General features: G+C 46.0%; 2 protein-coding genes across 5 annotated transcripts in view; one reads left to right on the forward strand and one right to left on the reverse strand.

Annotated features, from left to right (window-relative positions):
* Nucleotides 1-12,103, forward strand: LOC112224516 (E3 ubiquitin-protein ligase MARCHF7-like). Of its 2 annotated transcripts, none has more exons than XM_042306178.1 (9): nt 1-91; nt 396-502; nt 739-894; nt 1,196-1,376; nt 1,654-3,001; nt 4,790-4,959; nt 5,059-5,168; nt 10,502-10,603; nt 10,930-12,103. In XM_042306178.1, the coding sequence occupies exons 2-9, from the start codon at nt 413-415 to the stop codon at nt 10,981-10,983; spliced, it is 2,211 nt and encodes a 736-aa protein (XP_042162112.1). In that variant the 5' UTR covers nt 1-91; nt 396-412; the 3' UTR covers nt 10,984-12,103. The 2 variants fall into 2 exon arrangements, with proteins under 2 accessions (XP_042162112.1, XP_024243881.1); XM_024388113.1 differs by having other exon boundaries at nt 11,358-12,103.
* cntd1 (cyclin N-terminal domain containing 1) overlaps nt 12,103-12,610 on the reverse strand; it is a 23,754-nt gene continuing 23,246 nt past the window's right edge. For all 3 annotated transcript variants that reach the window (XM_024388114.2, XM_024388115.2, XM_042306179.1), the window contains exons 6-7: nt 12,428-12,524; nt 12,103-12,239 (exon numbers count right to left, since the gene is read on the reverse strand). In XM_024388114.2, coding sequence (XP_024243882.1) covers nt 12,123-12,239; nt 12,428-12,524 — 214 coding nt within the window. In that variant the 3' untranslated portion in view covers nt 12,103-12,122. The remainder of the gene's footprint in view (nt 12,240-12,427; nt 12,525-12,610) is intronic.

The raw sequence follows: 12,610 nt of genomic DNA on the forward strand, positions 1-12,610 counted from the left end.
AGACGAAGAGACGCATCAGAGGGGAAAACACAGTTTGTGATGTAGCTAGCTATCTAGCGGCTCACTGACTGAAAATGGATTCGATTAAATAGTAAGAGGAGATGATAATAATTTAGCTATTCTGTAATTAGTTAATAGGTTAACAGAATGGTAGGGCATTTGCATTTGCTTAAGCATCTGCCACCACAATTCAACCGATCCACCTGTCTTAGCCTACCTATTATATAACGTTAACTAGCTAATATATTACATTATTATGGTGACGAACACGCCAACGAGTTAGCTAAGTTAGCTAACTAGCTAATTTTTTTGATATGTAAAATAGTTCCATGTGTAATCTTATAAATCAATAAACTTTACTTCACATATCGACCATCTGTAACGTTGTATGTCAGGAGTCTTTGTCCACATAATGTACAGCTGGGAAAGACGCGCAGCTGAGAAGCTCACCAATGTTGAACACATTTGTGAGGTGAGGAAGAGGAGAGACCTTAAATATGAGGTAAGCTATGTTCCAAAGAGGTAGGCCTAAATCTTGTACATTAGCAGTTCTCAAATAATTTAAATGACATGAAAGTTTACAGGGCATAGACAATTGCATGACGGATGTTGTTCAAGTATGACAGCAACAGATAACAGTGGTAGCCTATGGTGTAGAGATTATTGCTGAATGAAAGTGATGATAATGATGGTGATAATTAAGGCGATTATATGGAAATGAAGGTAATTATGTTGCAGGACCACCTACGCAGACAGGAACAGGAAAGGGCAGACGCAGAGGTGAGGAGGGAAGTACACAGAGTACGGACGCCTTCACCAACACCTCAGACAAATAGGTTCAAAGCCCGCAGGTATGAAAGACCATGGGCACAGGGAGCGCCAGGCACCAAGAAGGTATTAACTCTTCACACTTCTACAGTTTTACAAGTGCCACATAACATTGTCTGTACATGTCATTGAAACAACATTGGTCCTGTATAGCTCAGTTGGTAGAGCATGGTGCTTGCAACACCAGGGTTGTGAGTTTGATTCTCATGTAGTATGAAAAATGTATGCACTAACTACAAAGAGAGTCTGCAAAATGACTAAAGTAAAATGTCAACATCTCTACAGTTCATTGGTTGAGACTGTAGCCTACATTCATCTTTATCCATCCTCTAATAGTTTCTCTAAACCTTGTCTTGCTGCCTTTCAGTCCTCCAGCTCTGTGAAATCCACCAGATCAGAGATGAGAAACTCACAGAACAAAGGCTCAGAGTCCCGCTTTCCTGCCATCTCCAGCGGAACCCAGAGCAGTGTAACCCAAAGTAGAACAGCAGAATTGGCAACCACATCAAAGACATGGAGAAGAGCCATTGCCCCACTGGCATCCCACTGTAAGATTCTCACAATGCATCCTCTGGTGCACCCACGGGGGTGCACATTTATTTTTTTGCTCTAGCACTACACAGCTGATTCAATAAATCAAAGCTTGACGATGTAGTGCTAGGGAAAAAACATTGTGCACGGGGGGGAGGGGGGCAAGATCGAGTTTGGAAAACCCTGTCTTAGACGACGGACTTCTCTCACCAGAGGTTATGGGGTCCAATGACTCCATTTACATTTACATTTTTGACCAAATTTATATACTTTCTTCTTTATGCTTTTTTCAAGGTAAGGAACAATCTCCACCATGTCACAAACACAGATCTGTGGCTGTAAAAAACAGAGCCTGTAAGTTATCTACATGTGCAACTAAGTCAAACACTCTGAAACTAACACAAAGTCAAGACACACTGAGGGTGAAGAAAAAGATAGGGGCACCATCATGTGACCGTGCAGATAGTTCAAACATCTCTACAAGACATGATCTGGTCAAGAGGCCATTAGACAGCTGCTCCCTCCCACAGCCCCTGACCTTTTCTAGAAGATCCTACACAGATTGGCCCCGTCTTTCCTCACTGCAGTACCACCGCTCCCCCAGCCCAGACGACCCAGAGTCCCATCCCTATGTCCAGCTGATCTCGGATCCCTTCCAGGGCTTCTCAGAGAGCAGTAGTATCACAGAGGAGTACGTACGCAGTGAGGACACCTACAGGGCTGAGCTCTGCTCCAGGAGTTTAGCTGACATCAGTCCTTTGTCCGTACCGGAGTCCCTCCCCTCACAATGCCCCTCCAGCAGTGGCACCCTGGAAAGCAGCTCTCTCAGCCTCAGTGACTCCTTCACCGGCCCCCTCAGCAGCCACTTCCGCACGCTGGGTGTTCTGTCCTCCGAGTCTGAGTCAGACGGGGAAGACGACAGCCATTCATGTCAGGATGCTGATAGAGAGAGCTACCAAATCCCCGTGAGGTGGACTGCCTCTCAGTCTCCCAGTGTCCGTACCGTCCGGAGTCCCAGGGGCCTGCAGTCACAGCTGAGTTTGGAGTCAACAAGCACCCCTGAAGAATCACCAAACAGTAGAGCTTCATACACTGGAGAAGGATATAGTCCCATGCCTTCACTAATGCAAGTAGGTCGACTGTCGATATCACCGCTGTCCATAACACCCTCTGTCACACAGAGAGCCAGCAGGGCTCTCACTATCCCGCAGCAGCTGTATGATCACCTCCCTGAGCTGGATCATCTCAGCCCCCTTAGCCTCAGGAGAGCTAACCCCATCTGGCTGGGCTCAGAGAGATGGCCGGTGCTGGAGGCCTCACCACCCAGGACCAGCTACACCCTGAGGCACTCCCAGCTGGTCAGCAGGATCCAGCAGGAGGAACCAGAGGAGGTCAGAGGAGAGGCCAGTAGTAGTGATAGTAGTACAGAGGACACTCCGTCCTCCAGTGAAGCCTCGCGCCATGGGACCTCTGGGCTGATGGATCACCTGACCATGGCCCTGATGGCCCTCCGTGACATCCGCAGGGAGGTGGCTCACATTCAGGTGAGCAACGCACAGCAGGGTAGCGGTGCTATGGCAGCTCAGGAGGTCCAATCAGCACCGGCTACCAACCCAGAGACGTTACGCAAAATCAAAGAACGGTGAGAGGAGCTGGAGAATGGGACTCTTTCCTTCTGTTCTTGTCATTATGTCAGATGAGTATCCTCTCTAAATATACACTGCTCAAAAAAATAAAGGGAACACTAAAATAACACATCCTAGATCTGAATGAATGAAATATTCTTATTAAATACTTTTTTCTTTACATAGTTGAATGTGCTGACAACAAATTCACACAAAAATGATCAATGGAAATCAAATTAATCAACCCATGGAGGTCTGGATTTGGAGTCACACTCAAAATTAAAGTGGAAAACTACACTACAGGCTGATCCAACTTTGATGTAATGTCCTTAAAACAAGTCAAAATGAGGCTCAGTAGTGTGTGTGGCCTCCACGTGCCTGTATGACCTCCCTACAACGCCTGGGCATGCTCCTGATGAGGTAGCGGATGGTCTCCTGAGGGATCTCCTCCCAGACCTGGTTAAAGCATCCGCCAACTCCTGGACAGTCTGTGGTGCAACGTGGCGTTGGTGGATGGAGCAACACATGATGTCCCAGATGTGCTCAATTGGATTCAGGTCTGGGGAACGGGCGGGCCAGTCCATAGCATCAATGCCTTCCTCTTGCAGGAACTGCTGACACACTCCAGCCACATGAGGTCTAGCATTGTCTTGCATTAGGAGGAACCCAGGGCCAACCGCACCAGCATATGGTCTCACAAGGGGTCTGAGGATCTCATCTCAGTACCTAATGGCAGTCAGGCTACCTCTGGCGAGCACATGGAGGGCTGTGCGGACCCCCAAAGAAATGCCACCCCAGACCATGACTGACCCACCGCCAAACCGGTCATGCTGGAGGATGTTGCAGGCAGCAGAACGTTCTCCACGGCATCTCCAGACTCTGTCACGTCTGTCACATGTGCTCAGTGTGAACCTGCTTTCATCTGTGAAGAGCACAGGGCGCCAGTGGCAAATTTGCCAATCTTGGTGTTCTCTGGCAAATGCCAAACGTCCTGCACGGTGTTGGGCTGTAAGCACAACTCCCACCTGTGGACGTCGGGCCCTCATACCACCCTCATGGAGTCTGTTTCTGACCATTTGAGCAGACACATGCACATTTGTGGCTTGCTGGAGGTAATTTTGCAGGACTCTGGCAGTGCTTCTCTTGCTCCTCCTTGCACAAAGGCGGAGGTAGCGGTCCTGCTGCTGGGTTGTTGCCCTCCTACGGCCTCCTCCACGTCTCCTGATGTACTGGTCTGTCTCCTGGTAGCGCCTCCATGCTCTGGACACTACGCTGACAGACACAGCAAACCTTCTTGCCACAGCGCGCATTGATGTGCCATCCTGGATGAGTCTCCGTCTCATGCTACCACTAGAGTGAAAGCACCGCCAGCATTCAAAAGTGACCAAAAAATCAGCATAGGAACTGAGAAGTGGTCTGTGGTCACCACCTGCAGAACCACTCCTTTATTGGGGGTGTCTTGCTAATTGCCTATAATTTCCACCTGTTGTCTATTCCATTTGCACAACACCATGTTAAATGTATTGTCAATCAGTGTTGCTTCCTAAGTGGACAGTTTGATTTCACAGAAGTGTGATTGACTTGGAGTTACATTGTGTTGTTTAAGTGTTCCCTTTATTTTTTTGAGCAGTGTAGTTACTGGTACCTTGATAAAGTTTGGCATGCACATTTATTTTGCTTTTATACAGATGTATGATCTTAATTTGACCTACACTGAGTGTAAAAAACATTAAGAACAACTTTATAAAGTAGCATGAAATCATCCTATATTCTTCATCTCATTTGTAGTCTTCTAACCTCCACAGTCTGTTGGAAGAGTCGTCTGATGAGGAGGAAGGGGACCAGTGTCGTATCTGTCAGTGTGGTGCTGGCTCCCTGACCAACCCCCTGATCACCCCCTGTCTCTGCTCCGGCAGCCTGCAGTACATCCACCACGACTGCCTGAAGAGGTGGATCCAGACTAAAATACAGTCAGGTAAGTTTAATGACTGATTTAATTGTTGAAATGAATCATGATGGTGTGGCTCTGAACTGATCGAAGGAATGAAGTGTGTGTGTTACCATGTGTTTCCAGGGACCACACTGTCTGCGGTCAAAACCTGTGAGTTGTGTAAGGGGAGCCTAACACTGGATCTGGACGACTTTGACATGGAGGAGTTTTACCAAAGGCATGGTCAGACACAGGTACACAACATCCCTTCTTTTGCATATCCCTATAGCATACTATAGCATACATTTTCAGCTGGACCTTCACAACTAGCTAACTAGCTAACCGCAACCCCGGAGGATTACTCCTGGCTAGCGTTTCCACCCACTTAGCTTGAAGCTAGCCCGGCCAGAGCTCCTGTGCTACCACCGAAGCATACTCCTGGGCTACAATATCCGGCCCCACGACCGGTCTATCGATGTCACCGCATGAAGAGGCATAAACAGACTCACCCCATCGCGACGCCCCCCAAAGGCTAACTTTCTAGCCCTTGCTATCTCTTTGCTTGCTAATTCGGCCTGCTAACTGCTAGCTTGTTTAGCCCCGGTCCGCTAACTGCTACCTTGTTTAGCCCCGGTCCGCTAACTGCTACCTTGTTTAGCCCCGGCCTACTAACTGTTAGCTTGTTAGCACAGGCCTGCTAACCGTCTGAATCGCTGCGTCCCAAACACTCACTGGACCCATATTTACTTTCAATCTCTTTTCGATTTTTAATTTGTTTATACCTTCCGGTAACCTGCCTCACCCAATGTGATACGGAATCGCTATTATTTTTCATTTTTAGAACACGCTCAAGAACCTCCAGAAGCTAACCAGCTAACTAGCTACAAGCTATTTAGTCATTGTTAGCCACTGCTAGTGGCTTTTACCTTCTGCACAGCCAGCCAGTTTTTTAACCTGGATAATACTCGCCAGTCCAGCTTCCCTGCCCCATCCACTGCTGCCCCCTGGACACTGATCACTTGGCTACATAGCTGATGCATGCTGGACTGTCCATTAATCACGGTACTCCATTCTGCTTGTTTATGTTTTATCTGTCGGCCCCAGCCGCACTCAGGCTCTGTGTGTAGTTAATCCGACCCTCCCTGCCTAGTCAACGCCATTTTACCTGCTGTCGTTGTGCTAGCTGATTAGCTGTTGTTGTCTCACCTACTGTTTTAGCTACTGTTTTAGCTAGCTCTCCCAATTCAACACATGTGATTACTGTATGCCTCACTGTATGTCTCTCTCAAATGTCAATATGCCTTGTATACTGTTGTTCAGTTTAGTTATCATTGTTTTAGTTTACAATGGAGCCCCTAGTTCCACTCTTCATAACCCTGATACCTCCTTTGTCCCACCTCCCACACATGCGGTGACCTCACCCATTACAACCAGCATGTCCAGTGATACAACCTCTCTCATCATCACCCAGTGCCTGGGCTTACCTCCGCTGTACCCGCACCCCACCATACCCCTGTCTGCGCATTATACCCTGAATATATTCTACCATGCCCAGAAATCTGCTCCTTTTATTCTCTGTCCCCAACGCTCTAGGCGACCAGTTTTGATAGCCTTTAGCCGCACCCTCATTCTACTCCTCCTCTGTTCCGCGGGTGATGTGGAGGTAAACCCAGGCCCTGCATGTCCCGAGGCACCCTCATTTGTTGACTTCTGTGATCGAAAAAGCCTTGGTTTCATGCATGTCAACATCAGAAGCCTCCTCCCTAAGTTTGTTTTACTCACTGCTTTAGCACACTCTGCTAACCCTGATGTCCTTGCCGTGTCTGAATCCTGGCTCAGGAAGGCCACCAAAAATTCTGAGATTTCCATACCCAACTATAACATTTTCCGTCAAGATAGAACTGCCAAAGGGGGAGGAGTTAGCCTGCAAAGTAATGTCATACTTTCCAGGTCCATACCCAAACAGTTCAAACTACTAATTTTGAAAATTACTCTCTCCAGAAATAAGTCTCTCACTGTTGCCGCCTGCTACCGACCCCCCTCAGCTCCCAGCTGTGCCCTGGACACCATTTGTGAATTGATCGCCCCCCATCTAGCTTCAGAGTTTGTTCTGTTAAGTGACCTAAACTGGGATATGCTTAACGCCCCGGCAGTCCTACAATCTAAGCTAGATGCCCTCAATCTCACACAAATCATCAAGGAACCCACCAGGTACAACCCTAAATCTGTAGACAAGGGCACCCTCATAGACGTCATCCTGACCAACTGGCCCTCCAAATACACCTCCGCTGTCTTCAACCAGGATCTCAGCGATCACTGCCTCATTGCCTGTATCCGCTACGGAGCCACAGTCAAATGACCACCCCTCATCACTGTCAAACGCTCCCTAAAACACTTCTGTGAGCAGGCCTTTCTAATCGACCTGGCCCGGGTATCCTGGAAGGACATTGACCTCATCCCGTCAGTTGAGGATGCCTGGTCATTCTTTAAAAGTAACTTCCTCACCATTTTAGATAAGCATGCTCCGTTCAAAAATGCAGAACTAAGAACAGATATAGCCCTTGGTTCACTCCAGACCTGACTGCCCTCGACCAGCACAAAAATATCCTGTGGCGGACTGCAATAGCATCGAATAGTCCCAGCGATATGCAACTGTTCAGGGAAGTCAGGAACCAATACACGCAGTCAGTCAGGAAAGCTAAGGCCAGCTTCTTCAGGCAGAAGTTTGCATCCTGTAGCTCCAACTCCAAAAAGTTCTGGGACACTGTGAAGTCCATGGAGAACAAGAGCACCTCCTCCCAGCTGCCCACTGCACTGAGGCTAGGTAACACGATCACCACCGATAAATCCAGGATTATCGAAAACTTCAACAAGCATTTCTCAACAGCTGGCCATGCCTTCCGCCTGGCTACTCCAACCTCGGCCAACAACTCCGCCCCCCCCGCAGCTACTCGCCCAAGCCTCTCCAGGTTCTCCTTTACCCAAATCCAGATAGCAGATGTTCTGAAAGAGCTGCAAAACCTGGACCCGTACAAATCAGCTGGGTTTGACAATCTGGACCCTCTATTTCTGAAACTATCTGCCGCCATTGTCGCAACCCCTATTACCAGCCTGTTCAACCTCTCTTTCATATCGTCTGAGATCCCCAAGGATTGGAAAGCTGCCGCAGTCATCCCCCTCTTCAAAGGGGGAGACACCCTGGACCCAAACTGTTACAGACCTATATCCATCCTGCCCTGCCTATCTAAGGTCTTCGAAAGCCAAGTCAACAAACAGGTCACTGACCATCTCGAATCCCACCGTACCTTCTCCGCTGTGCAATCTGGTTTCCGAGCCGGTCACGGGTGCACCTCAGCCACGCTCAAGGTACTAAACAATATCATAACCACCATCGATAAAAGACAGTACTGTGCAGCCGTCTTCAACGACCTTGCCAAGGCTTTCGACTCTGTCAATCACCATATTCTTATCGGCAGACTCAGTAGCCTCGGTTTTTCGGATGACTGCCTTGCCTGGTTCACCAATTACTTTGCAGACAGAGTTCAGTGTGTCAAATCGGAGGGCATGCTGTCCGGTCCTCTGGCAGTCTCTATGGGGGTGCCACAGGGTTCAATCCCCGGGCCGACTCTTTTCTCTGTATATATCAATGATGTTGCTCTTGCTGCGGGCGATTCCCTGATCCACCTCTACGCAGACGACACCATTCTATATACTTCCGGCCCGTCCTTGGACACTGTGCTATCTAACCTCCAAACGAGCTTCAATGCCATACAACAGTCCTTCCGTGGCCTCCAACTGCTCTTAAACGCTAGTAAAACCAAATGCATGCTTTTCAACCGTTCGCTGCCTGCACCCGCACGCCTGACCAGCATCACCACCCTGGATGGTTCCGACCTTGAATATGTGGACATCTATAAGTACCTAGGTGTCTGGCTAGACTGTAAACTCTCCTTCCAGACTCATATCAAACATCTCCAAACGAAAATCAAATGAAGAGTCGGCTTTCTATTCCGCAACAAAGCCTCCTTCACTCACGCCGCCAAACTTACCCTAGTAAAACTGACTATCCTACCGATCCTCGACTTGTCATCGGGCGATGTCATCTACAAAATTGCTTCCAACACTCTACTCAGCAAACTGGATGCAGTTTATCACAGTGCCATCCGTTTTGTCACTAAAGCACCTTATACCACCCACCACTGCGACTTGTATGCTCTAGTCGGCTGGCCCTCGCTACATATTCGTCGCCAGACCCACTGGCTCCAGGTCATCTACAAGTCCATGCTAGGTAAAGCTCCGCCTTATCTCAGTTCACTGGTCACGATGGCAACACCCATCCGTAGCACGCGCTCCAGCAGGTGTATCTCACTGATCTCGCCTTTCGTTCCAGTTCTCTGCTGCCTGTGACTGGAACGAATTGCAAAAATCGCTGAAGTTGGAGACTTTTATCTCCCTCACCAACTTCAAACATCTGCTATCTGAGCAGCTAACCGATCGCTGCAGCTGTACATAGTCTCGGTAAATAGCCCACCCATTTTTACCTACCTCATCCCCATACTGTTTTTATTTATTTACTTTTCTGCTCTTTTGCACACCAATATCTCTACCTGTACATGACCATCTGATCATTTATCACTCCAGTATTAATCTGCAAAATTGTAATTATTCGCCTACCTCCTCATGCCTTTTGCACACAATGTACATAGACTCCCCTTTTTTTTCTACTGTGTTATTGACTTGTTAATTGTTTACTCCATGTGTAACTCTGTGTTGTCTGTTCACACTGCTATGCTTTATCTTGGCCAGGTCGCTGTTGCAAATGAGAACTTGTTCTCAACTAGCCTACCTGGTTAAATAAAGGTGAAATAAAAAAATAAAATAAAAAATACCCAGCTGTGCAATAACTGTATCAGTCTATTGTTGTGACTTATAAATGCTTATCTGTGTGGTAGCAGGCTGACGTTTACCGTCATGAATCTTGCTCTGGAGGCAGAGCTGAGAAATTTCCACTAGATGTGTCAGCTGCAAAGTCAAAATTGGCTATATTGTAATAATTCATGAAAATCAAAATTTGCCTTTAGTTCATAATTTGACGTTAGGGTTAGGCATTTGGGTTAGCAGTGTGAACATTTGAACATCTTGCCCATGTTCTGTTATAATCTCCACACGGCACAGCCAGAAGAGGACTGGCCACCCCTCATAACCTGGTTCCTCTCTAGGTTTCTTCCTAGGTTTTGGCCTTTCTAGGGAGTTTTTCCTAGCCCCCGTGCTTCTACACCTGCATTGCTTGCTGTTTGGGGTTTTAGGCTGGGTTTCTGTACAGCTCTTTGAGATAGCAGCTGATGTACGAAGGGCTATATAAAATTGATTTGATTTGAATGTTAGGATTAGGTTTCAAATCAGATTTTATGACTTTGTGGCTGTGCCAGCTAGTGACCACTCTGCAGATCTGCCTCCAGAACAAGATTCATGATGAAAAACACTAACCTGCTGTGTGATATGGCATGCTAGTAGGAGTAAATATTAGTAGGTTGTTTATCTCATCCATATTCTCTTTTAAGCTCCTCTGACTTCCCTGCCGTCCCAGGTGGAGCAGACCAGTCCAGAGCTGTACATGTTGCTGGTCCTTCGGCAGAGGTTCTCAGAGCTGCTGCAGGTGGCCCAGTCACGTAGCAACGCTGTCTCTAGGGTAGGGAGGATCTATTTCATGGTGATGGTGCTCATGCAGTTAGGGACTAACGTCCTGTTCCCCAATGGTACAGACTACTCCACAGCTATCCATTTATACATACAGTATCACAAGTTAATGCTGTTGTTACTCCTTCAGAAAGTAGATAGCCTATATCTAAGCCTGTTTTAAAGGTGAGGTACACAGTAGAAGTGAGAGAGAGGGATTTAAAACAAGATGACTCACTAGGCTTCCCATAAATAATGGAGTATAACTAATTGGTACATTCATGATTATCTGCTACAGTATGAGATAGATTGAAGGTCAGAAATGTTTCTTTATCTTAGATGGCTACCAGACTGTACCTGATTCAGAGAACAGCAGGGGCCAACAGTAGGTGACGACAGTGTTGATCATTTGGTGACAGAAATACTGTGCAAATCTAAATGGATCAACATTTGATAGCCAGAGTTCTTATATTGAGATGTCTGCAATTTACTAAATAATTGCCTTCTTTGTAAAAATGGATTTGAGGAGTAAATCTGATTTTAAATCATTTGATTTGAAAGATTGTTAGGTTTAAAGGACAACTTTGATTGAAGAATGATTGATCAATGGAACCTGTTGTGTTTACTGGCCTTTTATTAAAAAATATATCAACAAATTAATATGTTTTATTGTCACATAGGTGCAGTGAAATGTGTCACACTCTCTGAATAGCTATCTACAGTTGAATAACAGCAGTTGACTGGATGTTGTCTTGATTCTCCCTCAGGTTTGATGGGTTTCTCTTCTTCCACGCACACTGAGGGTGAGAGCCAGCAGAGGGAGCCAGAGAGGCAATCACACGCCAGGGACACCTGACCCACCCACCTGACACCTTCACCCTTCTTACTTCCTGTTTTTAAATCCTGGGTGAAGTGACGTTTATGATGAATTTATTCTAACTTATTTCATGAAATGATTTTAACACACAATGCAGTGCATTTTATTCAATGGTACCATCTGGACAGAGGAGAAATAAACTTGACAGAGGTGGTGGGTATAATAAATACATGTATTCTTATCTATTTAAGTTAAATGAATTACTTATTACACTATTTATTACATTTCTATTATTAGGATTTTAACATCAGCTTTGCTTTTATCTTGCACACTATGGCATTTAACAGATATGACTTGATAGATGGAAGAAGGCTCTTTAATGCTGCTAATTGTTGGAACAGTAAACAGAAATAAACATCCAGAAAATAGAAGTTAAATTCTTAAGGAAATCAACTAGAAAGTCAAACTCAGGGAGCTAGTTTTTATATCAGATGTTTGGTGCGAACCTTTCAATCTTTTTACATACACAGACACTGTAGTTTTACTGTACTGTTTTACTGTATAGTACTGTACTGTCTAAGTCTCAATGGCTTTCTTTCTTTCATAACTTCCTGTAGCTGAAGAAACTTAGTTCATTGTCAAGTTTCAGACCAACTTAAAACAAATTAGCGTAAATAAAATCTTTCAATCGATGAATGTGTTGTTCGGACTCGACTCAAGTTGCTGTGACCATGGGAGAGTTGTTCTTGGTAATGTGCATCAGTGTAACATGTGTGAAATCACTGATGCTCTTCACTGAGATCCCTGTGATGTGACTCAGCTCCTCCACTACCTGGTGATCAATGGTTGGGCCGTTACTAGTTCACTGAGCAGCATGCACTGTAGTAACCAAACACTAGTTTTTAGCGAAAGTTTACAATCCAACTTCAAAATAATAGCTTAAACCTTACTAAGTATGGAAGAAATAAAAGTTAATACTATGACTGTTTACAAGAAGGATATATTATAGTAGCTGATCACCTGTTCCCAGTTAGTGACATTGAGGATGTATGCACCCACAGCAATGACACCAACACCAAGAAGCATGCAGTCTTCAGTCACCGACACGAAAGTCTTTCTGTTGGTTTTCAAAGGGGACACATGCTTATTTATGGCTGTTACACTGCTGTTAACTAAACACACACGGCCTACTGTTACTAACAT

This window comes from Oncorhynchus tshawytscha, linkage group LG25, assembly GCF_018296145.1.
Source record: "Oncorhynchus tshawytscha isolate Ot180627B linkage group LG25, Otsh_v2.0, whole genome shotgun sequence".
Taxonomy (NCBI): domain Eukaryota; kingdom Metazoa; phylum Chordata; class Actinopteri; order Salmoniformes; family Salmonidae; genus Oncorhynchus; species Oncorhynchus tshawytscha.

What these genes read in the sequence shown, in the direction of transcription:
- LOC112224516 (XM_042306178.1), top strand. Translation starts at nt 413, where the DNA reads ATGTACAGCTGGGAAAGACGCGCAGCTGAGAAGCTCACCAATGTTGAA. An exon ending in TTACGCAAAATCAAAGAACG is followed by an intron (nt 3,002 to 4,789) that starts GTGAGAGGAGCT and finishes TAACCTCCACAG; the next exon opens with TCTGTTGGAAGAGTCGTCTG. An exon ending in CCAGACTAAAATACAGTCAG is followed by an intron (nt 4,960 to 5,058) that starts GTAAGTTTAATG and finishes ATGTGTTTCCAG; the next exon opens with GGACCACACTGTCTGCGGTC.